This window comes from Athene noctua, chromosome 16, assembly GCF_965140245.1.
Source record: "Athene noctua chromosome 16, bAthNoc1.hap1.1, whole genome shotgun sequence".
NCBI lineage: Eukaryota > Metazoa > Chordata > Aves > Strigiformes > Strigidae > Athene > Athene noctua.
In genome coordinates this window covers 1,350,185-1,378,046 of record NC_134052.1, presented here as the reverse complement: position 1 = coordinate 1,378,046, position 27,862 = coordinate 1,350,185, and the positions used below count along the sequence as shown (strand labels likewise).

At 55.0% G+C, this 27,862-nt stretch overlaps 1 protein-coding gene across 1 annotated transcript; it reads right to left on the bottom strand.

Annotated features, from left to right (window-relative positions):
• Nucleotides 1–3,911: 3,911 nt before the first annotated feature.
• Nucleotides 3,912–27,201, bottom strand: L3MBTL1 (L3MBTL histone methyl-lysine binding protein 1). Its single transcript, XM_074920295.1, has 22 exons — nucleotides 27,092–27,201; nucleotides 26,687–26,849; nucleotides 24,338–24,561; nucleotides 23,486–23,630; nucleotides 23,194–23,332; nucleotides 22,400–22,523; nucleotides 21,728–21,815; nucleotides 19,576–19,667; nucleotides 18,828–18,932; nucleotides 17,851–17,986; nucleotides 16,790–16,890; nucleotides 15,596–15,747; nucleotides 14,533–14,609; nucleotides 14,005–14,090; nucleotides 13,320–13,430; nucleotides 12,942–13,056; nucleotides 12,598–12,697; nucleotides 11,473–11,670; nucleotides 11,101–11,147; nucleotides 10,017–10,174; nucleotides 9,112–9,174; nucleotides 3,912–8,179 (listed from the first exon to the last, which is right to left on the bottom strand). The coding sequence occupies exons 2-22, from the start codon at nucleotides 26,820–26,822 to the stop codon at nucleotides 8,045–8,047; spliced, it is 2,532 nt and encodes an 843-aa protein (XP_074776396.1). The 5' UTR covers nucleotides 26,823–26,849; nucleotides 27,092–27,201; the 3' UTR covers nucleotides 3,912–8,044.
• Nucleotides 27,202–27,862: the final 661 nt, after the last annotated feature.

Genomic DNA, 27,862 nt, shown 5'->3' with positions numbered 1-27,862 from the left:
TTCTGTCACCTTGCTCCTGACCACAATGGTGTTCAGGTCGGTGCCTCATGGCTTCATTCCCTCTCCATGCAGATTCACACTCTCCCAAACTCTTCATCCCCATGAAGCTCAGAGCTGTGGTGGGACTAGGAACAACCATGAGCATCTGCTACACGTGCCAGTGCTGGGGCGTGATGTTCCTCTTCTTCAGGGATGGAGATGGAGTCCCCCAGCAGTGCCAGGACCCACCAGCCAGCCAGGTGGACGGTGAGGCACATCCCTTCTGCTGCACCAGAAGGGAAGAGCCAGCTGTCCCACCAGAGTCCAGCAGCCCCTAGAACTGGCAGTTGTTACATTATGTGGTAAAAAGCTCATCTGCAAGTGCACGGAGCATAGACAAGCCATGGCAGGTGAAGGTGTAACTGCTCAGCAATAGAAATTTGCGACCAAGGAATGATCTGGCATGGCAGGTGAGGATGTCCAGCTGCAGAAAGGGTTAAACTGGCTGGGAGCAGGAATGCCAGGGACATCGACTCCTGTCTAGGAGTGAAATTTTCCTTTCTGGTGAGGTAAGAAGTGCAGCAGCCCTGTCTTGTAGCCATCATGCCATGTAATCCCTGAGGAGCCACATTTGGTCAGTAGAGCTGGCTCTGGGGGATGAACCCATGCTCACAGGATTGATGCTTTGGTGCTGGTGCAAGTGTATACAAGGAATTGGCTCATGCTGCATCTTTTCAGACTCCTTGTAGAACTGCTTACGGTTAGGACTCTGCCCAATACATGGTTCATCAAAGCTTTTTGGTTTTAAGCTCAAATTCGCCTCAGGGTGTACATCCTGATCAGCCAGAGAGGGGAGCAGGATGAGGCCGTTGGTGCTGTTTGTGTGGGCGCTCGATGTATTGATCGAGGTGTATATATGTGTGCCTGCATGTGTGGTGCAGGCATGCCTGCCTGCTGGATATAGGCTGTCGGCTCCACAACTGGCTGGACCTGGGGGCGTGGAGCTGTGGCAGCCTCCTCTCAGGCTGCTGGATGCAGCAACCCCTTTACAGTGATGACAGAGGGCAAAGTTCTTTCCATGGGCACGTGCCCTGGGCTTGCACCCAGAGGTAGGTGTCTGGCTGGGGGATGTGAGGAAAGAGTCGAGCGTGCCCATGGATGGGCCCCACGGCAATGCCACCAGCTCTGTCCTGGCCTGCGTTATCCAGGGCAGACCCAGCGGGGTGAGCCTGGGCACTGGTGAGGCCAGAGCAGTCTGGTGTCCCTCAGCCCAGCGTGGACAGTGGAAGCTGTTGAGATAATTGGGCCTGAAGGGAGATGCCAAGAATCGGTTGAGCCTGGGGGAGGCAAACGGGGGGTTAGACAGGAGACAGGGCCAGAAGAGGTGCCCAGAAAAGAAGGCCATAGGACACCCTGCTGCAAAACTTCTCTTACCCCATGGTATCTCCATGGGAGACCAAAAGGGCTGAAGCGGGAAGAAAGAAAAATGTAGAGGGGGTCTAGGGAGGACCACGTGGGGCAGCCGAGAGCCCCGGAGAAGTTCAGTGGCTGCTTCACCCTTCCCCACTAGATTACAGCCATAGAAACCCCATCTGCCGAGCCCTGAGCCCTGCAGTTTTGTTCCTGCTGGGGCCAGTCATGGCAGAGGTTGTGCACAGTCAGAGGAGGGCAGGACGTGCCTGCCTGCAGCTTGCAGGAGGGCAGGGAGCTACAGGTGCTGCAGCCTTCAGCACTGTGGGATCCCTGGACAAGCTGCCACCTGTCCTACACAGCTCCAGTCCCACAACCCATCCTTTCCCTGCCCTCCTCACTCCTACATCACCCAAACATGCTGTGAGACAGAAGGTGGTTTGTGGCAACGAAGGCATATCAGGACATGCAGAAGCCACCCAGCTGTTCACTGCCTCTGGCCAAAGCCTTCCACTGAAGAAGCCCTGCTTGAGCTGAGGGCAGAGGTAGCCCAGAGGGACAATGCTGCCTGTGACCCCCGTGCTAGCCTTCAGTGAGTGCCAGAGGCTGTGTGGGCTCGCAGAGGTGTCTGGGGACTCCATTGAGATGTTACACAGATGTTTCTCTTGCAGGTGCTTGGCCGGTGGCACAGAGCAAAGCTACACCAAGTGAGTATCATGAGGAGGTAGACAGGGAGTTTGGACACATCTCTGGTCCCCCACACATCTTCAAGGGCTCTTCGCCAGCCCCACAGAACAAAACTCACCCTTATGTGGAGATGGGGCCTGGAGCCAGCTCCAGGCTGACCACAGGGCCAGGTGTCTGTCTGGCAGCATCTCTCTCCCTGTGCAGGTGTCCCCACAATCTCCATCTTCCTGAAGCTGCCTGGGGTGATCCCACAAGGAGGCTCCACCACCATCTGCTGCAGTTGCCAGTGTGACAAAGGGACCTTCATGCTGTACAAGGATGGCCGTCAGCTTCTTACCTTGGAGCTGCGTGGCAGCAGGGCCAAATTCTCCATCTCTAATGCCACCCGGGAGGACACAGGTGCCTACAGCTGCCATTACCTGGGTGGAGGCACCATGCTGGCTCGCAGAGAAACCCTGGATGTCACGGTGCAAGGTGAGGGATGTGCTGTTACCCCTTCATGTGGGGTCAGATGCCACGTGGGCAGAGCAGGATGTACGTATCCACCTGGCTTCCTCATGCACGTGATGGGCAGGGTTTTTCCCCTCTTCCCAAGCTTGGAGAGGTGGGGACCATTGTCAGCTCTGCCTGAGCCAGCTGGTGCAATCCTGGAGATCCTGGTGGCTCCTGGCACCATGTCAAAGCCCTTCACACCTTCTCATGCCCTCTCCTCTCCCCACAGAGTTCCATCTCCCTCCACCTGTCCTCCCTGTCCTGCCTGGGCAGGAGGTGGCTGAAGTAGCTTCCATGATTTTCCGTTGCACCATCATACACTCCAGTGCTGGCTGTTTCCTGTACCTGGAGGGCCAGGTCAAAGCTCTCAACTTCCTCCCTAAGGAACGAGATGATTTCAACCTCTCCAATGCATAAAGGCAATGGGGGCCGCTACAGCCGCCAGTGTTTCACCAAGGTTACTTTGGTCGAATGGTCTCCTGTCAGCCAGCCCGTGGATTTGGTGGTGAGGGGTGAGACATCCCCCCAGCCACAGCCTGCTTTCCTCCCTTGGCATCTGACACATCCTGGGGGAACTAGAAAAGAGGCTGTGAGGGAAGAAAGCAGCTGTGACAGGAGTCCAGGCAGAGGATTACAGCTTCCTTCAGAAGGGTTTGAGCCTCGCCAGCTCCTCAGAGACCCTGTGAATTAGCCCCTACAGACACATGCTAGGCTACCCGTTGGGGGGCAAGGCTCAGGGAACGCCTCTGCCTGCAGCTGCCAGCCCCAGGGAGAGTTGTACGTCCCATCGCAGCCCGGTGGCACCGTCCAGCTGGCAGTGGCTGGTGAGGGCCAGCTCCATGTTCCTGTCCTCGTCCCCATCTTTGGAGCCACTGGGCGGGGTGACAGGTCAGAGACTGTGGGGAGGGGGCATCCCAGGCAGCGTGGATGTGGGAAGCAGAGCTGAGAGAGCCCCCGAGGCTCCCTGTGAACTCCCCTTTACCCCATGAGCTCCCCAGCGTGTCCTGTGTGTCTGTTTGCCCTGGGAGGCCCATGTGTACCCTGGGGTCACCTGCTGCCCCCACGGGGCGTGGCTTGGCAGGGGGGTGCGGCTGCGGGCCGTGTGTCTGTGTGTGTGTCCGTGTGTGTGTCCATGTCCATGTGTCCGCTTCCTTCTGTCCCCCCAGGGACAAGCGCCTTTCCCCAGGGGTGGCGGCAGGGCCGAATAACCGGGCTCGGACTGCACAGATTTCCATTGCTCACATTCGTTTATTATTTTAAAACACTGACGAAATACATCACACCATGATCTATATATATAAATTTACTTTTACACAGATATAAATTTATATATATAGGACCTTTAAACCTCTGTATAGTCAGGACACAAAGTTCCAGAATAGCTTCACTGGCTACAACAAAAGTATTTTTGTTATGAAAACACAGAGGTGCGAATATCAAAAAACGCAGAAAAAATAAATTAAAAACGAGTGCAAAATGAATGAAAGTGCAAAAAAGCTTTTGTTATCATAATCACACTCCTTCCAAAATACACCCCCCCTTTCCTCCCTCCAAGGACAAGCTAGCCCCCGGCCTCGAGGGCAGGGGAGGAGGGGAACCAGGCTGCAGCCCTGCTCCGGGGGTCCCCTCCCAGGGTTGAGGAGTGAGGGACAGAGGAGCAGAAGTGGCCTTGTCACATCCCTCTCGTAGCCCCCTCCTCTTCTCCAGCGCCCCTCATTGCACTCACGTCCCCACATTTGCCTCTGCAGGCAGCAGCCACCCCATGCCCTTGACCCTCCTTGACAATTTGGAGGGTTTCTTGTCTAAAAGTGCCTGCAGCCAGCAGGGAAAGCAGCGGGGGGAGGCAGGGGCAGGCAGCCGTGCTCTGCCAAGGCTCACGGCCACCCTCCCCGCTGAGCTCCAGGCTGGCTACTCTTACGGAAATGGAGACCTTGGCGTCGCACCATCACGGTGCTGCCCATTTCCACGAGGGGAAACACCTCCCTGAGAGGCTCCAACCACTCCCATGCACTCAGAGGCACCTGTGGACAAGCCACTCCAGGAGACACCCTGTGCCCAAGGCTGGAGCATGTGGTGGGACATGTCCCAGGGCTCCAGCTGAGCCCTGCCACCACCATCTGCAGCAGCAGGAATGGCAGGAGCACAGGCTTGGGGGCCTCCACGCAAAAAAAACACTTGACTTAAAAGATTCTTTACTGACTTAGAAATTTTGGCAGTAGTCACATCTTACAGAAAGACCCCAGAGAGGAAACTGTGGGCCAGACTCAGCCCCATTGTCCTCTCCAGTTTCTTAGTGACATGGCAGTGGACATCCCTGTAAGGAGTTTGGTCAGGCAACAGGGCAAGGATGAAAACCTTTGGTGCTTCTGTCTTGGTCACTGCTGCCCTTGATCCCAATCAATCAATCTCTGTGGAGATGGAGGACCTGCCCAGGCCAGGGCTGCAGCAAACCTTCCTTCTGTCTTCCCTGCTGGGACCAGAGAACACTTCTGCTCACGGAGGACACTTTGCCCGTGACCCTGGGACCAGAGCCCACCGCCTCCACAGCCACAGAGACCACCACGCTCACAGCAACACACCAACAGTAGGGGAAGTGGCGTCATGGTACTTCCACAAACATCCCTCCACACATACACACACACACGATGCTTTGGGTTTGGTTTGGTTTTAAAGGAAACAAGAAGGTTTTAAGTTTTAACAGTAAATAGCCCTTGACCACCTACGAACCCTGTAACTCTCACCCAGATGAATCCAGCAGCTTTGTACCCAAACAGCTGCTCAGGACAGCAGGTCAGCATGTGCCACAGACCCTGACGTCTCCCATCACCCCTCCAGTGGGGCTGCTCGCAGCGCAGAGCCCAGATCCCGCGGGGACCCGGGCTCCAGCTGTGCAGCCAGACCCAGGCCCAGCCAAGGGGGCACCTTGGCAGGCCCGTCGGGTTGCATCTGCTCTCCTGTGGGAGGCCAGAAGCCCCCAGGTGAGGCTGTGGCCCAGGGCTGGCACAGCACACACCTCTGCTGGTGGCCAGGCCTGCATCTAGCACCAGGACAGGAGCTAGTGGCAGCGGGTGTCCTGTGGGCCAGCCACAGCCTGGCTCACGGCTCCTCTGCCCCTCAGCAGGGATCTTCTGAGCTCACCCTCACCTCTGCTCTCTGGGGCAGCCCTGGCAGGGACAAGGCTCCCCAGCCTCGGGGCTAGTTTCAGATCTGGCACTTGGACAGCAGCTCCTCGCCCAGCACCCAGGGACAGTGCTTAGTCCCTGCCCAACAGGAGGAATGACAGCACGAGGGAGATGAGAACAGGCTGCTTTCACAAGATGTTTCCTTACAATCTCAATAACTTCATCCTGTGCAAGGGAGCTGTTCTGTTCCAGATCACACCCGGAGAGGGCTGAGCACTGCTCGCACAGAGTCTCACAGCTGGAGGTCCCAGGTCTCCTCCTCTTCTCCCCTGGCACACAGTGGCTCAGAAACAGACTCCCCATCAACTGAAGATACCAACTTCAGGACCATTTACTGCAGACCAAGGGTGACTTGGGGAGTGACTGTGGGACCTAGGGACACGGCTGTTCCTTCCCACTCCCCTCTCTTCACACTGCAGTGCTTCAAGAGATGGAAGAAGATAAGAAAAGGAAGGGAGAGGGAGAGCTGCCTAAATCAAACCCAAGCATTGACAAAACAAACACATGGACTAGTTGAAAGTCCTGCATGAAAAGCAAGCAGCAGACGTTTCAAGAGCAGGTCAAATGTGACCCCAAATATTCAATAACAAAGAGTCAAAATGCTACATTTCCATGGGAAGCCTAGAACAGATTGACCCAGGTGTGACAGCGGCTCCCAAGGCAGCGCTGCTCCGACACATTGCTGGTGCACTTGCTAAGATCCCTTCATCCCCGTCTTTGGGCACTGGGAAAGTGGGAAAATTTGTTTTGCTACTGATATGTCATTCTTGGGAATGGGAAAGACAGTGGACGTGGGACTCAGATCACATCACTGCAGACTATGGAGAGCCCTGGGGGCAGGTGGCCACCCTCTAGCACTGCATTGCCCCACCACTGCGCCAACAGCACCCACGGCAGGCGTGCGCAGGGTGACAGACCACAGCAGGAGCTGCGTGGGGGATGCCAGGACACACAGGGACTACCAGAACTCGCCTGGGACTCTGCCAGGACCCCCCGGGCAATGTTGGCTTTCCTGGCTCTGGAGTCCTAGCCTACTCGACCTCTCCTCCATGACAAGGGACAGTGTTACACGGGCATTCCCCAAGTGCCTGCACCCTTGCTGAAAAGGTGCTGTGTTACTAAAAGGACAGAAAAAAAACTTAACTGCCGAATTTCTTTTAGCTCTGCTTCAGGGACAGAAGATGCTGCTCGTCAGACAGCAAAACCCGGGGGCCTTGTGAGGGCAAAAAAGGGGGAGAAGGCAGCTTGGCAGGATCAAGTCAGAGAACTCAGGAACGCCTTCAAAAGCGAGCCGTGGATCTGCCTACGGAGGAATGGATGCTTCTTGTCCCTGGCAGCTGTCCCTGCTCTAGAAAGGGCCTTGCTTCTAATAGGTGGACCAAAGAAGGCCCAGATCTCCTTTGCAGAGGGTTTTTTAATTTCTGCAAATGGATAGTTAATCAAGCATCCTTTCTCCCAGAGACATGCTAGCCAATACAGCCCAAAGTGCAAGAGGAAATGGAGCTTGTTCTGTACCCACCCAGCTCTGGCCCCATGGGCCCCGGGGCTGCTGCATTACAGTAAAGAGGAATAAAGCACAGACGCTGGTCGTGGACAGAGCAGCAGCCAGGGCACATTGCTCCCTGGAAGGGGCAAGAGGTGGGTCACTGGTTCCCAGTGCAGCAAAGGGGCAGAGCAAAGTCATCCATCATCTGGCATTGAAGGGGAAAGTCAAAAGAATCCAGAGAAAAAGGAAAAGTGAGCTGAAGCTCCTTGCAACCATCCTGTGGGAACAATGTTAGCACAAGCCCCCCCCAGAGGAACACACTGAGGGAAAAAAACTATCTCTCAGCTGCTGAGCAAAGCCAAGACCAGCCTTTAAATGGGTGCAAGCACGTACGCAGACAGTCAGTCCCTTCCCTTCTCCAGGTGACTTGAGTAGTGGTGTCAGCCCCCAGCTGCTGCACCCTCTGCACTGCTCCCCCATCCCTCAACACCCCTCAGAGCGGGGCAGGCACAGCAGGACATGGGGGGCAGCTGTCACGCTAAGACAGACTAGTCCCACGCCCACCCCCCCGTCCCTGCAGCTGCGCCCAAGGCTCAGGGTCAGCCTGTACCCAGCGCTGGAGGAGAAGGGCAGCGCGGAGGGGAGGGGAGAGGATGGGAGATGGACTGGTTGGAGAGCGGAGATGGGGCATCCGAGAGGACATGAGCAGGACACGACAAGCTGTGGTTGGTCGGGGGGAATCTCTGTCCTGACCAGTTAGTTTGGCAGCACCAGTGCTGAGGGAGGGTCCTGATCGGGCCAAGAAAAGTCACTTTAAGGTGTCATCAGCGTTCTTGAACATGAGGATGGCATTGTAGATCTTGAGTGCCGGGCCCAGCTTGACACTCATAATCTTGACGATGTCAGCCTGCGTCAGCAAGAGGAACGCCTCACCATCGATCATCTGGAGAGGAGAGCAGGGACAAAGGCACTCGCTAAAACCCGGGGCTGTGACTTCCAAGGGACAGTCAGCACAGGCACAGCCTGGGGACACGCACAGTCGTGCTCACCCTTAGCCAGGTGCCACAGATGATCCCAGGGAGTAGGGCAAGGGCCAGAGCTGGGAGCTCACGTGTCCAGGAACAGGGCAGAGACAGGGAAAGGCCCTTTCAGGGGCCGCCCCAGGAGCTCACACTGCAGCTGGCCTGGGCATCTGTGCCAGACCACAACAGGCACAGCACACAGCCAGCAGGCAACCTGCTCTGGGCAAACACCCGTCCATTCCCTGGCTCCAGGCAGGCGTGGAGGCTGCCCTCAGCTCAGCTTTGTGTGCCTAAGTACCCTTAAAGCACAGGTGCCATTTACAAACAGGCTGGGACACTTGCTGTGCTCAGCCTGCCCCGGGTGTACGGCGCGTGCCGGAAAGCAGCTGCTCTGCGCGTCTGTCTACAGAGGGGCCTGAAAACAAAGAACCTGGCCGACAGACAGCAATGCCACCACGCTGCTGTGCTGCTGAGAGAATGCAGGTGGGGAAGGATGACCAAGGGAGGAGTAAGCAGCTTCCCGCAAGAGGTGATGGTGCTATTAAGGCTGCAGCACCAGCCTCCCGCTCCGCCATCCCAGCCTCCCCTCACTGATGCTGGGAGAGCAAGCAGCACAGCTCCTCGGGGGTCAGCACCTCCCCTCCTGCCTCCGTATCTGCCCAGGCAAACAGCAGAACACTTGCAGTGGGGTTGCTGCCCCCAGGGCTGCAGGGTGGGATCACTGCCTGGTGCTGGACGGGCTCTCAGTATCCAGCAGCGACCTGCTGCAAGAAGGCCCCTGGCCAGTCCCTCCCTGCCCTGTCAGCAAACAGCTGTCCGCAGCCACCCACACTCATCCTCCAGCCCTTCTCACCTCATCCTTGAAGAGCTTGGCTTGGTCCTCGCAACCCGTCAGAGTCTGAACAAAGCTAAAGACCTTGGAATAAACAGAGAAAAACGTCAAGGCAGAAGCAATGTTTCCAGCTGGAGACCCTCACCACAAGCCCACATCCTCACTCCCACAGAAGCACTTTGCACCCCGTAAGGTACCATGTGGCTGCTGGGTGCTGCAGCACCCTCCTGTGCCTAGAGATCACCCCCAGACCACGGGACCGTGCTGGGCTCTGCCAGCCCCCGAGCAGAAATGCCCCAGCAGCTCCACCTCCAACGAGCCACATCCAGCACAGCCAGACAATTCTCACTGAGGGGGGCGGGCAGGAGAGGGGCACACGGGGGTGTAATGGGGAAATCGGGCAGGGCCGCCTGCTGGGGCTGGTGCCAGAGTGCCAGTGACCCAGGCCTTAAGAGGGGCCATCGCAGATGCCCAAGGAAGTGAATACAGGTGACAATGAAAAATCTGGAGGTAAAGATTTCTTTTTAAGATAAACAGGGAAGTGACTTCTCATCTGCAGAGTCTACAGTTTAATTTTTCAACTTGGCAAAGATAAAACTGATTTCTTTGGAAAACCATAACATGTTAACGAAGAGACTGCTGTTTGCCTTCACCTGCCTGCCCTGGGCTAGTGTCACGTTCAAGCCAAGCAAGAACCCGATAGTTCTATCTGTGCTTCCCAGAAGCTACCATCAGGACTCATGTCTGGCAGCTGTCCACACAGTACCCCTCAAGTGTGTCCAGGGGACCACCTTCTCACCAGCCCAGTGGCCATCAAAGCACCTCCGTGCCTGGTGTATGTACTGTGGTGTCGCATAGCCAGGTAGAGTGCTCCCAGCCATGACAGCAGGTTAGGAGCCAGCATGCAGTCTTCAAAACCATCTTACCTCATCAATGGTCCACTTGGCCACTGTGGTTGCTGTGATGCCAGCCACCCCTGGCAGGAGTTTGCAGTGCTGCTCCCAACAGAGTGACAGGGAGCGGTCGGGGTGGGCAGACAGGGCAGACATGAAGAGAGACTGGTGCATATTGTCTGAAGAAATAGCTGGTAACAAAAATGCAAGATGTGATACAAGGTAGAAGGATGAGAACATCCCATCCCATCCTATCCTGCATGCCTTGGGGAGGGCCCTGGGCTGGCAGCTGACGGTCTCAGGGGTCCAGGTATCAAGAGCTAGTGGTTCTCCCTTGAATTAACAGGACATCAGTGTATCCAAGTGCTCAGTTTGGTGGGACTGGGGATGGCATGGGAAGTTCAGAGGCAAGCTGGACTTTGCACTGTTCTCAGCACCTTCAATAATCCATTTTCCATACTGAACTAGACTTCAATGTCAAATTTCACACCAGAATGCCATCCTGTATCATTCAGTTCATTTCACATTTTTAACAAAGCTTTTCCCCTGCTCTCTGCTCCAAGGAGTCAAGGATGGCTCCCAAGAAGAGATCCTCTTCATTCACCCCCAGTGCTGGGGTAGGCAGCAGGACAGTCCATGGTAAAATGGATACTGGCTGGAATAAACATCTTATGTCAGTCATCAGAACTAAATGCCAAGTAAACTGTTCAGCATCAGTTTCTGTGCTGCAGCGATAATTTAGCACTTCACAACCACACCAATATTCTGGGGGACAGCAGTCACAGGATGAAGGCACAGCATCCCTGTCTGAAGAGCACAAAGTGCTGGGGAAAATGCCCTGCCACAGAGAGGGGATCCCAATTCCCTGCCCTACAGCACTCTGAGATTCACAGCCAAACCAAGAGATGTGACGAGGGGCCCAGCAGAGCTCTGGTAAGAGGCAGGGACGTTTCATGCCATATGGCCAACACTGGCAGGCGACCACAAGCTCCTCACCGGTGCTGACCTGCACGAGGCCAGACTGAGTGAGCCAGGGGAGACCTGCCTCCAACAGCCCCCACCCCAGCTCCTCAAGCCTCACCCCTGCAATGACACCGTGGCAGAAGATGGCACTTACTCTGGAAGTCTTCCTGCTGGATCTTCCGGTACTTTGGAGGTCGCCCTCTAAAGAGACAGGAAGACTGATTTCCAACTGGGCTGGGACTGGCCCGAGGGCCCTCCTCCACACCGCACAGAGCAATGCCTTGGCAGTGGGAGCAAGGATTACCTCTTGGACCCTGACCCAAAGGGTTGACAGCTAAAGACACAAAACATGGGAAGAAAAACCAAGAGAGGTGCCCAACAGAGCTGGAAGGACAAACGCCAGCTGCCAGCAACCGTGCTCCCCCGCGGTCAGGAGCCTCTCCGGCCTGACCATCCCTCCCAGGGATGGCAGTCGCGGTTCAGGGGCCCTGCGCGGCTGCACGGGGCTCATCGGGCTCGCCCCTACCTCCCGTGGTGCCGAGATTTCTTTCGCTGAGGGAAGCCGATCAGGTTTCTCTTGCGAGTTGAGGCCTCAGTGTCGGACAAGTCCGCCTTAAGCCTGCCCTGGTTCTTCTCTGCCAGCGGGCACCCTGAGAGGCAGTAATGGGCCGTGAATCTCCCAGTCACGTGTCCTGACCCGTCACAACCCGGTGTGGGGCACTTCCTAGAGAACAGAGGGGAGGCAAGCGTTGGACCCGGCTCAGAGCAGCATGGGAGCCGAGGCAGCAGGGCCACCCCTCTGCCCCTGAGCACAGGAAGCCATAGCCCTGGCCACAGAAAGCAGAGTAAAGATGTGTTGAACAAAATCCTGGGGTGGGGAAGGGGCTGGGCACACCCAGTCCCTCATGGTACAAACACCTTCTCCACTGCCATCACGGTGACCCTGCACAAGTCACTACAGCCCTGATCAAGCAGGTCACTGGGATTCACAGAGTCTCCATCTTCCTTTCCTTGACCCCACAGGCATCCAAGCTAGTCTCAGAGTGAGGAGGAAGCAAGTGTCACAAGTGTGGCCAGTAGAGAAACCCCTGGGAGACAGATTTGCCTTCCCCATCCTCACAGAAGTTCCACCGTACTTGCTCCTCTTGACACCAGCCTACTGTGCTGGAGTCAGCACTACACCATGCCTGGTTTCCCCAGAAAGGTCACACAAGTGACTGACTGAGCTGAAGGAGATGCACTGTTCCTTCTCAGGACTTCCCAGCTCACAACCTCACAGTGAAAGACATCCATGACGGGTGAAAGAAACATCATCCGCAAAGCTGGAGTCAGTGAACAGCATTTTAGAGGCACTGTCCCGTCCCAGCCCATACGTCCCCGTGGGTAGGCAGGCACATGGGGCACTGCCAGGGGCTCTGAGTGCCTCAGGAGGGGCGCAGAGTGGGGGTTCACAGGAGTTAGAGTAGACACGGGCTCCAGGCTGCCTTGGGGCCTGGCCTGGGGAGAGCAAGGGCTGCCCCTAAGCAGGGTAGCAGGGCTGTGCATGGGGTGGGTGCAAGGAAGGGCTGTTCACTGGTGGGGGTGGCAGGGGGGAGCAGAGGAAGGATGGGCAGGGAAGCTGTGCCCCTCTGAGCCATGCTGGAGAACTCACCTGTGGTGAAAGCTGTACTTGGAGCTCTTGGTGTGAGGGATGTTCTTGCAGCCCAGGGTTGGGCAGCCCCCATGGGCAGAGGAGGCTGGTTCCTTTGGCCCTACACCAGAAGGAGAAAGAGGAGAGACACTGTTATGGCTGCAGACCCAGGGCTCTGGGCTCCCTGCCTGTGCCACACAGGGAGGACTTTTCCAGCTGACAACTCCAAGAAAAAGCCCTTCCTCCCTGCCCACTCTCGGTCAGCATCTGCCCTCCCATTTCTGTGCACAGCAGGCGGCAGTGACAGTGGGGATCTGGCACACCTGGGCCCTGGTGTGAGGGACTGCCCCAGGCACAGGACTTACTGAGAGGAGGCTGCAGTGGGTGTCCAGTTTTTGAGCACCAGCCTATGGGGTGGATGTCTGGATGATCTGCATCAATCCAGAAATCATAGACGTGACTCCAGCCATCAAAGTGGATCTGAGGAGACAAGCAGATTGGTCACCCTTCAAACCTCAGAGCACCTCCCTGAGGAGCTCTGGAGCCCTCCAAGCTAACAGCAGGGCAGAGCTGAACACAAGGGTCTCCCCCATTCCTGGAGTGAGGCACTGGGACATGCCAACCTGTGCACGGTGTGCTTCCACAGACCTCCACACACCTTGCCACAGGCAGTGAGTTGGGAAGCACAGGAGCAAGTCACCAGTGCATGCACACAGGCTCAGCACTGAGACTCCAGCACCCACCTTTATCCTGTGGTCTTCCACGTCCTCCACACTGGCCACTCGGATGAAGGAAGGAGTCCTCCTGTCTACTGCTTCCAGCTTCATGTTGACCAGGAAGCCATGGGGTGGGCGCTGAGGCCAAGAAGAACCCAGGTCAGAGGGGAGCGGGGCCTTGCTTCAGGTTCCCACACCCCTCGGCAGCTTTCCCAGCAGCATACACTCCTTGAGCCCAGCTCCCAGTCCTGGCCTGGCTGGGTAAGAGCCATCCCAGCTCAGTGGCAACAGGAAAGAGTAGGGACAGGCCTCCTGGATCTGAGCTGTGTTTTGACAAGATGAGGCAGCTGTGCCCACGGGAAGAAGGTCTCTAAGAGACACATTTTGGGGATCTATATCACAGCCACACTTGGCTGGACACAGCTGCTGTCACTGCAGTTAAAGACAACAACTACAAAGCAAGTCTAAATGATTCCCCATCATTCCCACCCCTGTCTAGCCGAGGGCATGGTCATACTTCCCATTTTTCACAGTTTTGAACTATCTGCCAAAAATAGCCCTGACTCTTGAACCCTGAGTGTAGATCTGAACACCAGACCTGTGGCAGGAGCATACTGAACATCACTTGACTTTTCATAAAAGCAAAGACCTGACAATGAAGAAAACCTGAATTCCTGCCCAGACACATTGGACCAGATGATGTGGCACTCACCACTTTAAAGGCCCAGGCCGGGACAGCAGATGCTCCGGTTTCCTTTAAGTACTTTTCCCAGGTGAAGTTGTCAGGGTCAGGATAATCTACAAGGGGGAAGATGCAGAGGTCAGACATAAGAAGATGGCAAATATCCCAGAATGTTCTGCTATCCCGAAGGACCAATCAAGTTCGTGCCAGGCACACGGGAACCTGACAGACATCAAGAAGTGCTACTATCTTCTCATGGACCATGAAATCCAGGATACAAAGAAGCAGAAACATCTGGGCCTGCACAAACATCTTGGGTTCTCCTCATGTCTCCACTCAGCCTGACACAACCACCATGCTGCACCTGAACACGTGTACAGAAGCCTCAACGGGAACATGCCACCTCCTTGGCTGTGGCCTTGCTGAAGGAAACTGCCTGGTCTTGCAGACAAACAAGAGCCATGGGGTCTGTCCCCGCAGGTTCCCCATGCCACCCTGAGAAGCCCATCTCCAGGGGGATGCACGACTGAAGGCTTTGCTCCCAGGCCACTGACTCACCTTGAGGAGGTGTGAGGGGTTTGCCGTGCTCCTGACACCATCCAACTGGGTGGATGTATGGACTGCTGGGGTCACACCTAGAAAACACCCGAATTCTTAGACAGGGCTGTGATACCTGGCTAATCACCCCAGACAGTGCGGGCAGTGGGGGCCCAGGGCAGCCTCTTGGCAGCACACCCAGGCCTGCACCACCAGCAGAAGCCCCTGCAGAAGCCAAGGTCTTCTAGAGCACACTTGTCCCTGAGAGACCCAGGGGACCATGGGCCCTGGAGAGGCAAGGGCTAGAGCAGGGGACTCCAGCTCAGAGGGGCAGGACACAAACACACCCGAGGTGCAGGCCCTGCCACAGAGCTGCCCAGGGAATTGCAACCCTCTGCTGCAAACAGGGAGACAGGCCATGCTCTTCAGAGCTCAGAGCAGTGAGAGCTGAGCAATTCGGGGGCTCACATCCTGTTCATGGCTCCCAGTAGGTCACAGTGCACTCAGGTGCTGCTGCTTCGCAGGTCTGCCCTGGGACAGAGCAGGCAGCTGCTCAGCACCAGCACTGGAGGAGCAGCTGGGTACAGAAACCACTGCAGGCCCGCAGCTCCTCGGGGCGAGAAGTCAGAGGTCAGAGGGCTTCAGCCACAAAGGAAACAGAGCTGCTCTCAGGACCCTGATTGTATTAACTGGCCATTTTAATTGGCCTCAATTGGGACATCCCCCTGCCCTGGCCACAATCCCCTGACTACAGACACAGGAGCTCTTTTTAAGATCAGGCCTTCAGTTTCTGCATTGCAGGTGGCCCCACTCCCAGGTGTGTTTCAGGGCGAGCCCACAGCATGCGATTATGCCTGGTTTTGCCCCATGTTAACTACAGGGCCATGGCAATGTGACATGGAACAGGTTAAGGTGTGTCCCCCAGCACAAGGGGGTGGTCCTCTGCCTCACTGGACCACTGGTGGCCTGTCTGCAGCAGCATGTTGGGATTGTCCCATGCTTTCCTGAGCACCCCCATCCCTCTTGCTGAAGCAGTGACAGTGTGTCCCCAGCACTGGAACTTCGAGAGCCCCTGTGCACTTACCAGTAGTCATAAGTATCATCCCAGTTGTCAAAGTGCACCAAAAAGCGATTGTCCACCACATCAGTCACTGTGGCCACACAGATCAGGGAAGGGTTCATGCGATCCACAGCTTCGAGCTTCATGCCCACCTCAAAGCCCGGGGAAGCCTCGTGCTGGGAGAAGAGAAGGGAAAGTTTCTTTCAGAGCCATGGTCCCAGCACCCTCCTCACCACTTCTCTTGCCTGCTGCAAGGAGGCACCTGCCCAAACCCTCCCAAAACCAGATCCTCCCTGGCCTCCAGGCAGGCCCAGGACCATTCAGGATCCCAGAAGGGCAGAGCCCTGCTGCGTATGCAAGAAAAGAGACAGCAGGTAAGTAACTCAGCTTGACCACACAAAGAAAGAGGAAAAGAAATCTTCAGAACCTCCAAGAGAAAAACAGCCTCCAACTTACACTGATTCAAATTTTGTCACAAAATACTTGTTTGTGGTCACACTCCTCCAATGTTAGCTGCGATTGATGCCCTAGGCTTGGCAGGAGGAGCTGGGATGGGGCCCTTCATCCTACCTTGCCTTTATTTCTTGGATCCAAAATCTGTGCAAAATGCTGCGTCACGCACACTAGTGGGATTGCTACAGCCATGAACAGTAGGGTTTAGTCACAATAAATGACTGAGAGAGGCTGATTTATCAGTAGGTTTGAGTTTCCTTTGCAGCTGACAAAGACAGCATGACCATTTTGCACTCTGCTATATTCCCACTTTTCTTACCCAAGCTGCCATATGAAAAATAAAGGCAGAGACAGAAACAATGAAGACTCAAAACAGAGACAAAAGAATTACACTTGTGAAACATTAACTGAGAGTTTGGGGCAAAATAATTGCTGAGAGTAGCAGTTACTTCACCTCACCAGTACTTTCACAACAGATTTACATGTCCATAAGACTGACCTGGATGAAGCAGTGCATCAGACCAACGCCAGTTCTGGGCACACAAAACTAGTGTCCAAGCTACAGGTCCTCAGCAGCAAAGCATGCCACAGCTCATTAAGAAATTCCCACAGTACACTCTCCTGGCCATCTGCACTGTGAGCTTTGAGAAGTGTGGGGTGGGCAGAGAAAAGCCCAGCACTGGCAGAGGCATTCTGTTCAGCGGGAGGGGAAGAAGTCACACCTGAACCTGCGGGCTCTGGCAGGAAGGAGAGGCTGCTACTCACAGTGTTTCGGACAATGAAGAGGTGCTTAGGAGCTGCTTGAGCCTTCGTTATCTTCAGGTAGTTTGTCCAGCTGAATTCTTCTTCCTTATAACCTACAACCCCTCAGGAAGAGAAATGAGAGCAGCAAGTTCACAGAGAGCAGCCAGAAGGTTGTGAGGCCGAGCCCAGCCATCCCTGACCAGCCCTCACCCTACCAGGCACATCCTGCTGTGGGTGGACAGGGTCTACGGCAGCCCTGGGAACCCCAGAGCCTGTGGCTTAGGCTTAAGGGCTGATTTTGAAGGGATGCTAAGAAACATTAGCAGTGGAATGGAAATCCAGAGCTCAGCTCCTCCCTGGAAACCATCAGTCCCACCTGCCCTGGGGCACAGCTGCTGGCTCCAGCCTGGCACTGGGACATCCCAGGTGACAGGGCATTGCCCCAAAATGGAAGTGAGCAGAGATCTTTAGCATGATGGGTGCCTGAAAGGTTGTCCTGTGGAACTGCCCCAGTACAGAATCACAGAATCATCTCAGTTGGAAAGGACCCTGAAGCTCCTCCAGTCCAACCATTAACCTCACACTGACCGTTCCCAACTCCACCAGATCCCTCAGCGCTGGCTCAGCCCGACTCTTCAACCCCTCCAGGGATGGGGACTCCCCCCCTGCCCTGGGCAGCCCATTCCAACGCCCAACAGCCCCTTCTGCAAAGAAATCCTTCCTCAGAGCCAGCCTGACCCTGCCCTGGTGCAGCTTGAGGCCATTCCCTCGGGGCCTGGCACTTGTTGCTTCAATCAAGAGACTCATCCCCCCTCTCTGCACCCTCCTTCCAGGTAGTTGTAGAGGGCCATGAGGTCTCCCCTCAGCCTCCTCTTCTCCAGACTAAACCCCCCCAGTTCCCTCAGCCGCTCCTCATAAGACACATGCTCCAGATCCTTCACCAGCTTCATTGCAGCATCCTCTGCCGGGCCCCATGGAGCCACACTGTCCCCATCTCCAACTCTACATTTGGGGGCCCACTACTCATCCTCCTCCTTCAACAGTGTCTTCAGTGTCTTCACCGAGACTTGCTAACTCCTTACCTTTTGGGGGCTGGAGTTTGTGCCCTGTCTCCTCAAACCAGCCAGCAGGGTGGATGTCGGGGGAATCGGCATTCAGCCAGAAATCATGGCACTCTGAGTAGCCATCAAAGTGGAGGCGCATCCGGTAACCACACACCTACCAGCAGGGAGGGCAGGAAAAGGAAAGGACCATGGAAACCTCCTGCTGTCCCTGGCTGAGCATCACACCTCCTCTCTGGCACACAATCTCAGTATATCACTTAGGGAAGCCAAGAGCTAATCATAGGCAGTGCCCAAACAGGAAGCACATGCCAGTCCCAAAAGGCATGGAACAGGGTAAGTGCAAGGCCACCACAAGCCAGCCCTAAGAAGGGAGGTTCAGGCTGGGGCGTGAGATGCCGTCGTGGAGCACCTTGGTGGCTCCAGCAAGTGCAAGGATTCCCTTTTCTGCACCCAGGGGAGATGCTGGTGCAGTATTCTGGCTAAATGCCATGCTGTTTTGGTGAAATCTCTCCAGCAGCAAAACCAGCAGTCACTGTTGTATGACTGACCTCCCCGGCTGCACGGGGAGCACTGCGAGGCAAGGCTGTTTTGGCTGCCACATGGCTGAGAGACTCCAGACAGGGCCTCCACAGACACACGGAAGAGCAGTGGTGTGACTCCACACCCGCCATCTCAAGGGGCATCAGCTCGAGGATAAGAAGCTGTTGCCAACACCACAGTCTCTCCCACCATGGCCCTGCTGTGTCAGGGTGATGGAGAGGCCAACTAGGCTGGGGCATAGCAACTGCTCCACAGCGCTGAGAACTGGAAGGAAACTTCCCGTTTGCTTGCCCAAGGCACTGGAGCACCAGCTCATCTCACACAGTGAGAGGCAGGTGAGGGCCCAAAGCCTGTCTCCTCCGCAGGAGAGGCAGCAGCACCTCTGCTCCCACAGAGCCCCCCACTGTGTGGGTGCCAGGAGGAACCAAGGAACACGGGAGCCAGAGGCACCTTACCTCAGCCACCGTCAGGATAAAGTACATAGATGGGTGCTGCGGATCGATCCCCTCCAGCTTCATTCCCACTTTAAAGCCATTCTTGTGTTGGGAAGCTACTTGGTACTGGAAACAAAAATTAAACTACAATGTAAAAAGCAACACAGGTAGCTGGGTCTAGAAGCATCCCAATAAGCAACCATCAAGCAATGGGAGCTACTGGGACCGGGAGATTGTGGGCCACAGGTTATGTTATCGTCCAAATTTTAATTCTTTTCTCATAGAAAAACACATTATTCCACCTCCGTGTGGGTTTGCACTCTTTTTACTGGCAGGGCAGGTGTCCCTGGGCTAACACTGCAGCCAAGGAGACTGGGGCACAGGCCTGGCTCCTTTTGCACCCTGGCAATCAGACACCTGAGAGCAGGGGTGCAGCACAGCAGCGTGGCCTCAGAAGAGCCCACACCTGGCTTTGAGGAAGGGCTGGGAAGGCTCCACCACCCCACCAGAGCCACAGGGGTGTCCTCGGCAAATGTGGGGTGCTTGGGAAGGCGGACAGCACCCTGCTAGGGAATGCAACTCGGGGCAAATCAAAACTGGAGGCTGACTGGTCACATCCAGGTGAAGATGGGAGCTTGCTTATTGCTCAGAGTCCCGCCAAAAAGGAAGCAAGGAAGAGAGGAGAAGGAGGAAGGGTGGGAAAAAAAAAAAAAAGGGAAAGAAAAAGAGAAGATGAAAGAGGGAAAAAGACAGGAAAATCCCAACTCACATCCTGGAAGAGATCTAAAGGGGCAGCGACAGCTTTCTGCTCCTCCAAGTAGGACGCCCAAGACCAGCCTTCTTTCTTCTCCTCACTGGCACCTGAGCGCAGCACAAACGCACACACAAGAGGCGCTGCTGAGGGACCACTCCAGCCCCCCACCACGTCCCCCCCCACGCCTGTCCCTGCCTCGGGGCAGTGCGCAGGGTGGGCGAGCGCATGGGTCCCGCCGGGGCTGCATCCCGCTCTCAGGCACAGTCCTGTGCCCCAGCAAAGCTCAGCACCATCCTACCAGAGCCCCTTCTGGACACACCGAACCTGTTGCCTGAGGAGGGACAGAGCCAAGTGGCCCCCATGACCCAAATGCCTTGTGTCACTGTACAATGCTCTGGTAAGGCACCCAAGGAGCCCAGGGACCAAGCTCTCCTGTGCAAAGCACCAGGACACCCCTGCAGCCAGTCCTCCTCTAGCCAAGCCATCTGAAATGGCCACACCACTAATGGGTTTGGGACAGCCAGCAGGACCCATCCACAGGTCTGGAAATCACTCCCAGCTGCAAGTGACTCTGGGCCAGTCAAACCAGCAGGAGGCTCACGTCCCACCGCTACTCCAGAGGCACCAGCTCTGCTATCCTCTGCTTTGAAACAACCACCTGAGCCCCCCCTGGCAAACCGGGGCCACCCTGATGCCCTAAAGATGCATTTACACTTATGGCATTCACAAAAGGAAGACACCATTGTCTCTTCATAGGCAGTGAGGGGATCCTTCATGCCTTTGACCCCTTTGGGAAGGCCACAAAAGGCCTTGCCTGAGGCACACAGGACACAACCCAAGTCTTCTGCTCTCCAGCCACTTTCTCTCCCTGCTTCATACTGCCTGAAGGGACTGACTCCAGGACTGCTGTGCCTATTCCAGCACTGCGTAATTCACAGCTACAGGTCAGCCATGGCTCACAGCCTTGGGTAGGACAGGCCAGAAATGCAGGGGAAAAACAGACCAACTCCTTCCTCCCTTGGGCTTAGGGGAAGTGGAGATGGAAAAAACAGGAACGTGCGGAAGAAATTAAAGCTGAACTTCAGTGAGCAAGGTTACTAACCTACATGCTTTGCTAACACTTAAGAGTGACGAACACCTTTATTACTCTTTAGGACACAGAAAAAAGTGGCAGGCATGTTTGGGGAATGCTGAAATAACAAGGCTCAGCACTGCTTACTTATATGCTTCATACAAGCTCTGAGCATGCTCAGGGCTCAGACTGTGGAGAAAAGGACCTGGCAAGCAAGTATGAGTTCCCTTTCTAATAGTGGTTAACTCAGTGTTAACATCAGGGGTTAATGACATCAGGGGTTAATGGCATCAGGGGTTAATGGCATCTGGCCCCTGCTACTGTCCTTACATTTGGCCATGGAGAGGAGTATGAAGCTGCAACAGTTTAATTTTAGAATTACTTTGAGTATGACCTCACACTATCAAAGACAAAGGATTTCCCCTAAATGTTTATTTTCAGTATTTTCCCAACTTTTCCTTCTCCCTTGCCCCCACCGTACTGCAGGAAAAAAACCCAAACACACAAACACTGCATCCCTCAGCTTGTCTCCCTTTCCTCTGTGTTGACAGCTCTGTGTTCGAGATCTTCTCTGATACAGTCCAGGAATAGATCCCCATGAGATGAGACAACCCCAAATCTCTCAGCTCCAGTGGCACCAGACCTACAGAGGCAGCTCCCAAACTTGTGAGCTCCTGATTACATGAAGGAAGTTCCCTTTAAGACTGTCCAAAGGCAGGGCAAAGCCAGACGTGGCACAGAATCATGTTACCGCTCAGGATAATGCCTCTCAGAGCAAACACGGGTATCCACAAGCAAGTAATGCATTCAGCTCCCAAGGGGAGGGACCAGAAAGCACTGTACAGTACAGCCCAATGCCTGAAAAAGGCATAGCTGTATCTGTAAGGGTGCACCCTACCACAGATAGAAAGAGAGGAAAGGAGAGAAATGGAAAGGGACAGAGAGAGCAGGATCAAGCAAGCAGAGGAGCTCACAAGCCTTCAGGAACATGTACCAGTGCGTTGCACTGGGAGTTTGACTCTGCTGGAGCACCAAAATGCTGGCCCAGCCCCACAGTAGGACCCCACACCCCACTGCCCGCCTGGCCCTCCATACCGTGCTGACTCCCGTTCCACGCATCAGCCTCCGGATTGCTGATGGACGAGTCTCCCGCGGAGTTTTTCCTCTCTTCCTGCTTTTCCTCCTAGACATGAGATCAAACAAAACAGAAACCCATCAAGTTGGAGGTCTGCACAGAGGTTTATGCTGTGTGTTGGTGCCAAGGGCCATATTGTGCTCTGCAACATCCATGATTTGACTGATGCTTGGCCCAGGCAGATCTTGGTGCTGAGTGGTAGAAAATCACATGTGGAGTGGATCTGTTAGTCACAGCTGGCAAGTAGAGCTTCCTTGACTTGCCAGTCTCTCTCCCTTCCCCAAGATACACATCACACACACAGACACTCTCTTGCTCCAACATTTACTTTAGTGGCCCAGAGTCAAGAGAGCAGCTGAACGCGTCCAATACCTACAGCTCAGTCAGGACGTGTCTAGCACTGCCCAATCTGAGACGCTTGGCGTGCCAAACAGCCAGCCAAGTGTCTAGAAGCCCTCATGCTCCACAGATCCAAGTCTTTTTTGGCATTAACAGCCCAGAGGTTACCCCTTCAACATACAGCTGACGTAGCGCTGAGAAGCACGGATGAGAACTGCGCATACAGCAGTGTCCCATGGCTCACCCTTGACATCAGCATGGGCACCCACATGCACTCCCTGTCCTCTTCCTACCATTTGCTCAGATTCATATTCTTCCTCCGAAGGGCTCTGGTAGTCCTTCCTCTTTCGTTTCTTCACCGGCTTGAGGATTTCAGTGGTATTGGTACTGCTGGCAGAGTTCTCCACAATGACGGACCTGCACAAAGGAAAGAGAGTAACCACTGTGGTGGCAATGGCTGGAGTCTCAGCAAGGGAGTGGCTGCTGGAGAATCCCTGTCCCCCCCATTTCTTACTCACGCATGCTCCCATGCCTGCTGACTAATGTACATGCTCCTCTTAATGCAGGAGTTGGCAAGAGGCTAGAACAAGGGTACAGACCAGAAACACCCTCACACTCTTGGGTGTCAGAAACCTGAACCCAGGGATGGATCAAAAGCAAGCTAGTTTTGTAGCAGGGCTCTAAGCTGCATCAGAGTTACACAGAGATGCTGGAAAATGAGTCCCAGGAGTCACACATCAGTAAGCAGAGGGGCAGAAATGCCCTTGTGACCCATGCCTCCCACTGCTGCTCAGCCTGGAAGCACCCACTGTGGCCCTGCACCAGCAGATACATATTTATGAGGCCACAAATTGGGCAGGAGAAAAGTCTGGCTCCTGTGCTTGCAGCTGTCCCCTGGGACAAGTCCTCATCTGCCCCCTGCAGCCAGGGCACTCTGCCTACAGGAAAGAGGGAAACAAGTGGGGTCCCCAGCACCTGCCAGAGACAGATCTGCTTGCATCCCTTACCGGAGCAAGAAAGCCAGGGGAGGGAGAGCAGACAGACAGATGGATATGGCTCAGCACGGAGCAGACTCCCCTTCCCTCACCTTTCTTTGAACTGTTGGTGGCAGTGCTCGCTGCAGAAGCCCCTGCCTTCCCGGGCACCGTCCGACACGTGTCTCCGGCCACAGGTATCACAGTGGCACATGCTTTCTGCTGACGGCAGCTTGGTCTGCTCGGGTACATCTGAGTCAGAGGCAAGAGGAGCAGTGAGGCACAAAGTGCACCCAGGAATGGAGAGCAGGAAGCAGGAGACATTTGCTTCACTCAGGGCCTCAGCCAGACAATGCCTGCTGGGTGACGGTACCCACCCCAGAAGTGCCACCACAGTGCCCTTACCCTGAGCCACAGTAGGATTGTCCCTGCTGGTGGGTGCCACCTCTGAGTCCCCATCTTTCTCCACGTGACCCTCCTTTATAGCTTCCACTGGAGGCATCTTATCAGCACTCACCACCTTTAGCGTCCCATACTCATTTATTCGAAACTATGTCATGGAACCAGAAAACAAGGAAAAATAGTTAACAAGGATAGAAACGTAACTTGACTCTAGCAGGTGCATGTGAGCTGTGAGAATGAGATAGACATGATTTGGTCATTAGCTCTTCCAATGACAGAGGCGAGCACAGCACCAAAGCCACCGCTGAGCCTGCCAGGGCAAGCACACTACCTGCACCCAGGTGAACCCAGCACCGGCTGGCAGCACAAGGGGCAGGGTTATGGCAGGAGGACGCAGTGCCCTGAGGCTCAGTAGCAGCTGAGAAATCAGTGCACTTTGTGCAAGCTATTTCAGGGGTACACCTAAAGGTACCCACTGTCTGATGAGCACAAGGTCACTGTTTACAGGGTGAGTGCAGGAGTCTGGTGAGAGTCAGCTCCAGCACAGATTGGAAAGGAAAGATGCCCTGCACAGCACATGGCATCCCTCTGCCTCCCTGTGCAGGGCAGAGCTGCTGCAGCCCTCCAGGCACCATGTGTGTGCTCTCTGCTAAGCTCACAAGATGAAGGGGCAAAGGGATGGGGCACAAGAAGAGCCTCACACACCCAGAACAGCCAAAGCATCCTCCAGCTGGGGCACAGGTACTGCCAGGGGCCACGTCACATCCTGGTGGTCCCTGCCTGGCACACGCTGGGGCACTACCACTTACACGGGCAAGCAGCTGTGGGGAGGGCTGGGGACAGGCAGACACTTACCCGCAGGTTACTCCCAGGCAAAGTGGCCACTCCATCTTTCCACTCCAGCACACGGACTGTGCTGCAGGTCTGCACCCCGCTGATCTGGGGAATGACAGTAGCTGTGATGGGCTCACTCCCTGCTCCCCTCTCTGGCCTCTCAGCCCCTGTGCTTCTCTGTGGTTCCCGGGGAAATCGCTGAATTTCTAAGGTGCTCGCGGGAAGGTTGATGGTAGTGGCATTTGCTTGAGAAGGGAAGAAAGGAAACAAACAACCAGAGGCATACACAGAACACTTAACTGACGCAAATAAGGCTCAAAGGCAGCACAAAATGATAGAGAGGACACTGTCTCCCAGTCGAGGGCTCAGTGCTGTGGGCTAAAGAACCCACAAGCAGGCAGCATGACCCAACAACATCTGCAGCCAGAAATGGCACCAACACTATCCACATTCAAGGGTTCCGACTTCAGCATAATCTCAGACTGTTCCCATGATCAGGATGCTCTGATGTGGCAGGATTGTGAAGGCGAGCTTCTGGACTGCATCCTCCAGTTTTGTTCCTTTTCAAAGGAACACACTGTGCAGCCCAGGGCCTCTCCACAGTGAGAACGAAGGCACTGGGAGCAGGAGAAAATGGGAGACTTGCTTCTAAAGAACACCCCTGATCTGACCTCACACACATCTATGCTTTGCTCACACACTTCCTGAAAGACACTGGTCAGCTGGCCTGAAAACTGTTGTTCCAGTTTTCAAGAAGAGTAAGAAGGATGACCCTGGTAACTACAGGCCTGTCAGTCTCACTTCAGTGCCTGGTAAAACTATGGAGGTGGTTATTCTGGAAATTACTGCAAAACACTTGAGAGACAATGCAGTCATTGGTCATAGCCACACAGGTTCACGAGGGGAAAGTCCTGCTTAACTAACTTTCCTTTTATGAAAAGTTGACCAAGGAAAGCCAATAGATGTGGGGTTTTTTCATTTTAGCAAAGCTTTTGATACTGTCTCTTGCAGTATTCTTCTGGACAAAATGGCCAGCACACAGCTAGACAAGTCCACAATACAATGGGTGAACAACTGGCTGATGGGTTGGGCTCAATGATTTACAGTAAATGGGGTGACATCAGGCTGGCAGCCAGTCACCAGCGGGGTTCCACAGGGCTCAATTTTAGGGCCAGTGCTCTTTAATGTTCTTATAAATGATCTGGTTGCAGAAGTCAAATGCACATTAAGTTTGGCAATGACACTAAACTAGGAGGAGCTGTGGACCCCCTTGAGAGTTGAGAGGCCTTACAGAGAGATCTGAATAGACTAAAGAGATGGTCAGTCACCATCTGTATGAAATTTAACAAGAGCAAGTGTCAGATTCTGTACCTGGGACGGGGCAATCCCGGTTACACGCGCAAACTGGGGGATGAGAGGCTGGAGAGCAGCCCCACGGAAAGAGATCTGGGGGTTTGGGTTGATGTTGAGTAAGAGTCAGCAGTGAGCCCTGGCAGCCAGAAGCCCCAGCCCTGTCCTGGGGTGCATCAAGCACAGCGCCACTGGCCGGTCAAGGGAGGTGTCTGTCCCACTCCACACTGCACGGGCACAGCCCCACCTTGAGCACAGGGAACTGCCAGAGGGTGTCCAGAGGAGGGCGACCAGGATGGTGAAAGGTCTCGAGGGCAAGACTTAGGAGGAGCGGCTGAGGTCACTGGGCTTGTTCAGCCTGGAGAGGAGAAGGCTGAGGGGTGCCCTCATCCCAGTCTACAACTTCCTCGAGGAGGGCAGCGGAGGGGGAGGTGCTGATCTCCTCTCTCTGGTGACCGGCGGTAGGACACGAGGAAATGGAACGAAGCTGCGTCAGGGAAAGTTCAGATGGGACATTAGGAAAAGGTTCTTCCCTGCGAGGGTGGTGGGTCCCTGGAACGATTCCCCAGGGAAGTGGTCACAGCACCGAGCCTGTCAGAGTTCAAGGCATGCCTGGATGATGCTCTCAGTCGTGTGGTTTAGTTTTAGGTAGTCCTGCGAGGAGCAGGGAGTTGGACTCAATGATCCTTATGGGTCCCTTCCAACTCGAGATATTCTGTAATTCTGTGATAATGCAGCAACCTAGGAGCCCACATGCTCTGCAGAGCAGGCACCCCACACACTGTGGTGCACTGGCACAGGGCCCCAGGCCATCAGGGCTTTGGTTTAAAAATTAAGAAGTTTTGATCAGTCACAAATTGTCCAAGTGATGGATAGCCACAGAGAACCTCTAAGATGGCAACAGCAGCACAGCTTTGACTCCCAAGGTTTGGGAGAAGCACAGATATACAAGGAGTGGGAGGTATCAGCACGGTGGGAGAAGCCTGGGGAGGCATCAGTTAAGAGCGCAGTTCCGCATACCTGGTATGATGAAGGCAGTTGTTGGCAGGTGGGTGCTCTGCACAGTGCTCTCGGTGGTGACCACGTGGACGCTGACCTCCCCAGCAGCACTCCCCTTTGTGCTCCTCACAACCTCCATCTCTGCTCTGCTGTCCATCACCTTGCCTGGGCACTGAGCAAGACACTGGACAAGAAAGAAATCAAGTTGGGTACGAGTACAAACACAACAAAAGAGAAAGAGACCATGGAGAACGATCCCTCCCTTTCCACCATCTCCCAGTAGAAACCCCTGTAAGATGTATTAAAGGCTCATTGAACCCAACAGAGAACACTATGAAGGTCACAGCTGGTACCAACATGACCTAGTAAAGCTCCTGTTGCGAGATTCTAGCTCAGAGCCTCTAAGTGCTGAGGGTTTTTTCTTACCTGGCACCACCATAAGATGGTATCAGCACAGCAGGTCCCCAAGCTATGGCTGCTCCTGGCTCCCACCGGGGCCTACACCACTCTGACACAGACTGTGACTGAGGGTTGGCAAATCCCACCCTGGAGGAGTCTGAGGTCTCTGAAGTTCCCGTTCCAGTTGTCCCTTGATCTTCTAACTGGCTGTAAGAGAGAATTTCACAAGTGAGAGGAGTTAACTGGGGTGGTGGGAACACAAAGTCCACTGCATGCAGCTGAGTTTCTCACAGAACTGGCAATTTCAACACTAGCCATAATTTCAAGGAGTAGGCATGAGGCCAGGCCCTTACTGGCCCTGATCAGCCCCCCCGGGACCCCCACCCATGGGCCCAGAGGCTCCACGCCAACCCACCCTCAGCCTGTCTATGCCATGCTGCAGCAGTGTGGGTCTCCAGCCAGGCTGGCATCCTGTCTTGATCTCAGACCTTGACTTGACGACCTGAGCTCCTAAGCTGGACCTGGCCACAGCAGCCCTGCCAGCCGCCTCCCTCAGCTCCCTGTCCCTGGGGCAGCAGCTGACCCCTGCTGCGTCCCAGCAGGCAGGATCCGGTCTACACCAGGATGTCCCCAGACCAGGGCCTGTCTGCAAGCCAGAGGGAAGAACAGCACTGCCTCCAGGTGCCCAGAGCACCTTGATGAGGGAGGGCTCTTGGTGCTGCTTCTGCCTTAGTGAAAAACACAATGGACAGGCAGAGCTAAGCAGAAAACCAGCAGTATCATCAGATGTGCTCAGGG

What these genes read in the sequence shown, in the direction of transcription:
- L3MBTL1 (XM_074920295.1), bottom strand. Translation starts at nt 26,822, where the DNA reads ATGGACAGCAGAGCAGAGATGGAGGTTGTGAGGAGCACAAAGGGGAGT. An exon ending in CAATCCTACTGTGGCTCAGG is followed by an intron (nt 23,333 to 23,485) that starts GTAAGGGCACTG and finishes CCTCTGACTCAG; the next exon opens with ATGTACCCGAGCAGACCAAG. An exon ending in CAAACTCCAGCCCCCAAAAG is followed by an intron (nt 16,891 to 17,850) that starts GTAAGGAGTTAG and finishes TCTCTTCCTGAG; the next exon opens with GGGTTGTAGGTTATAAGGAA.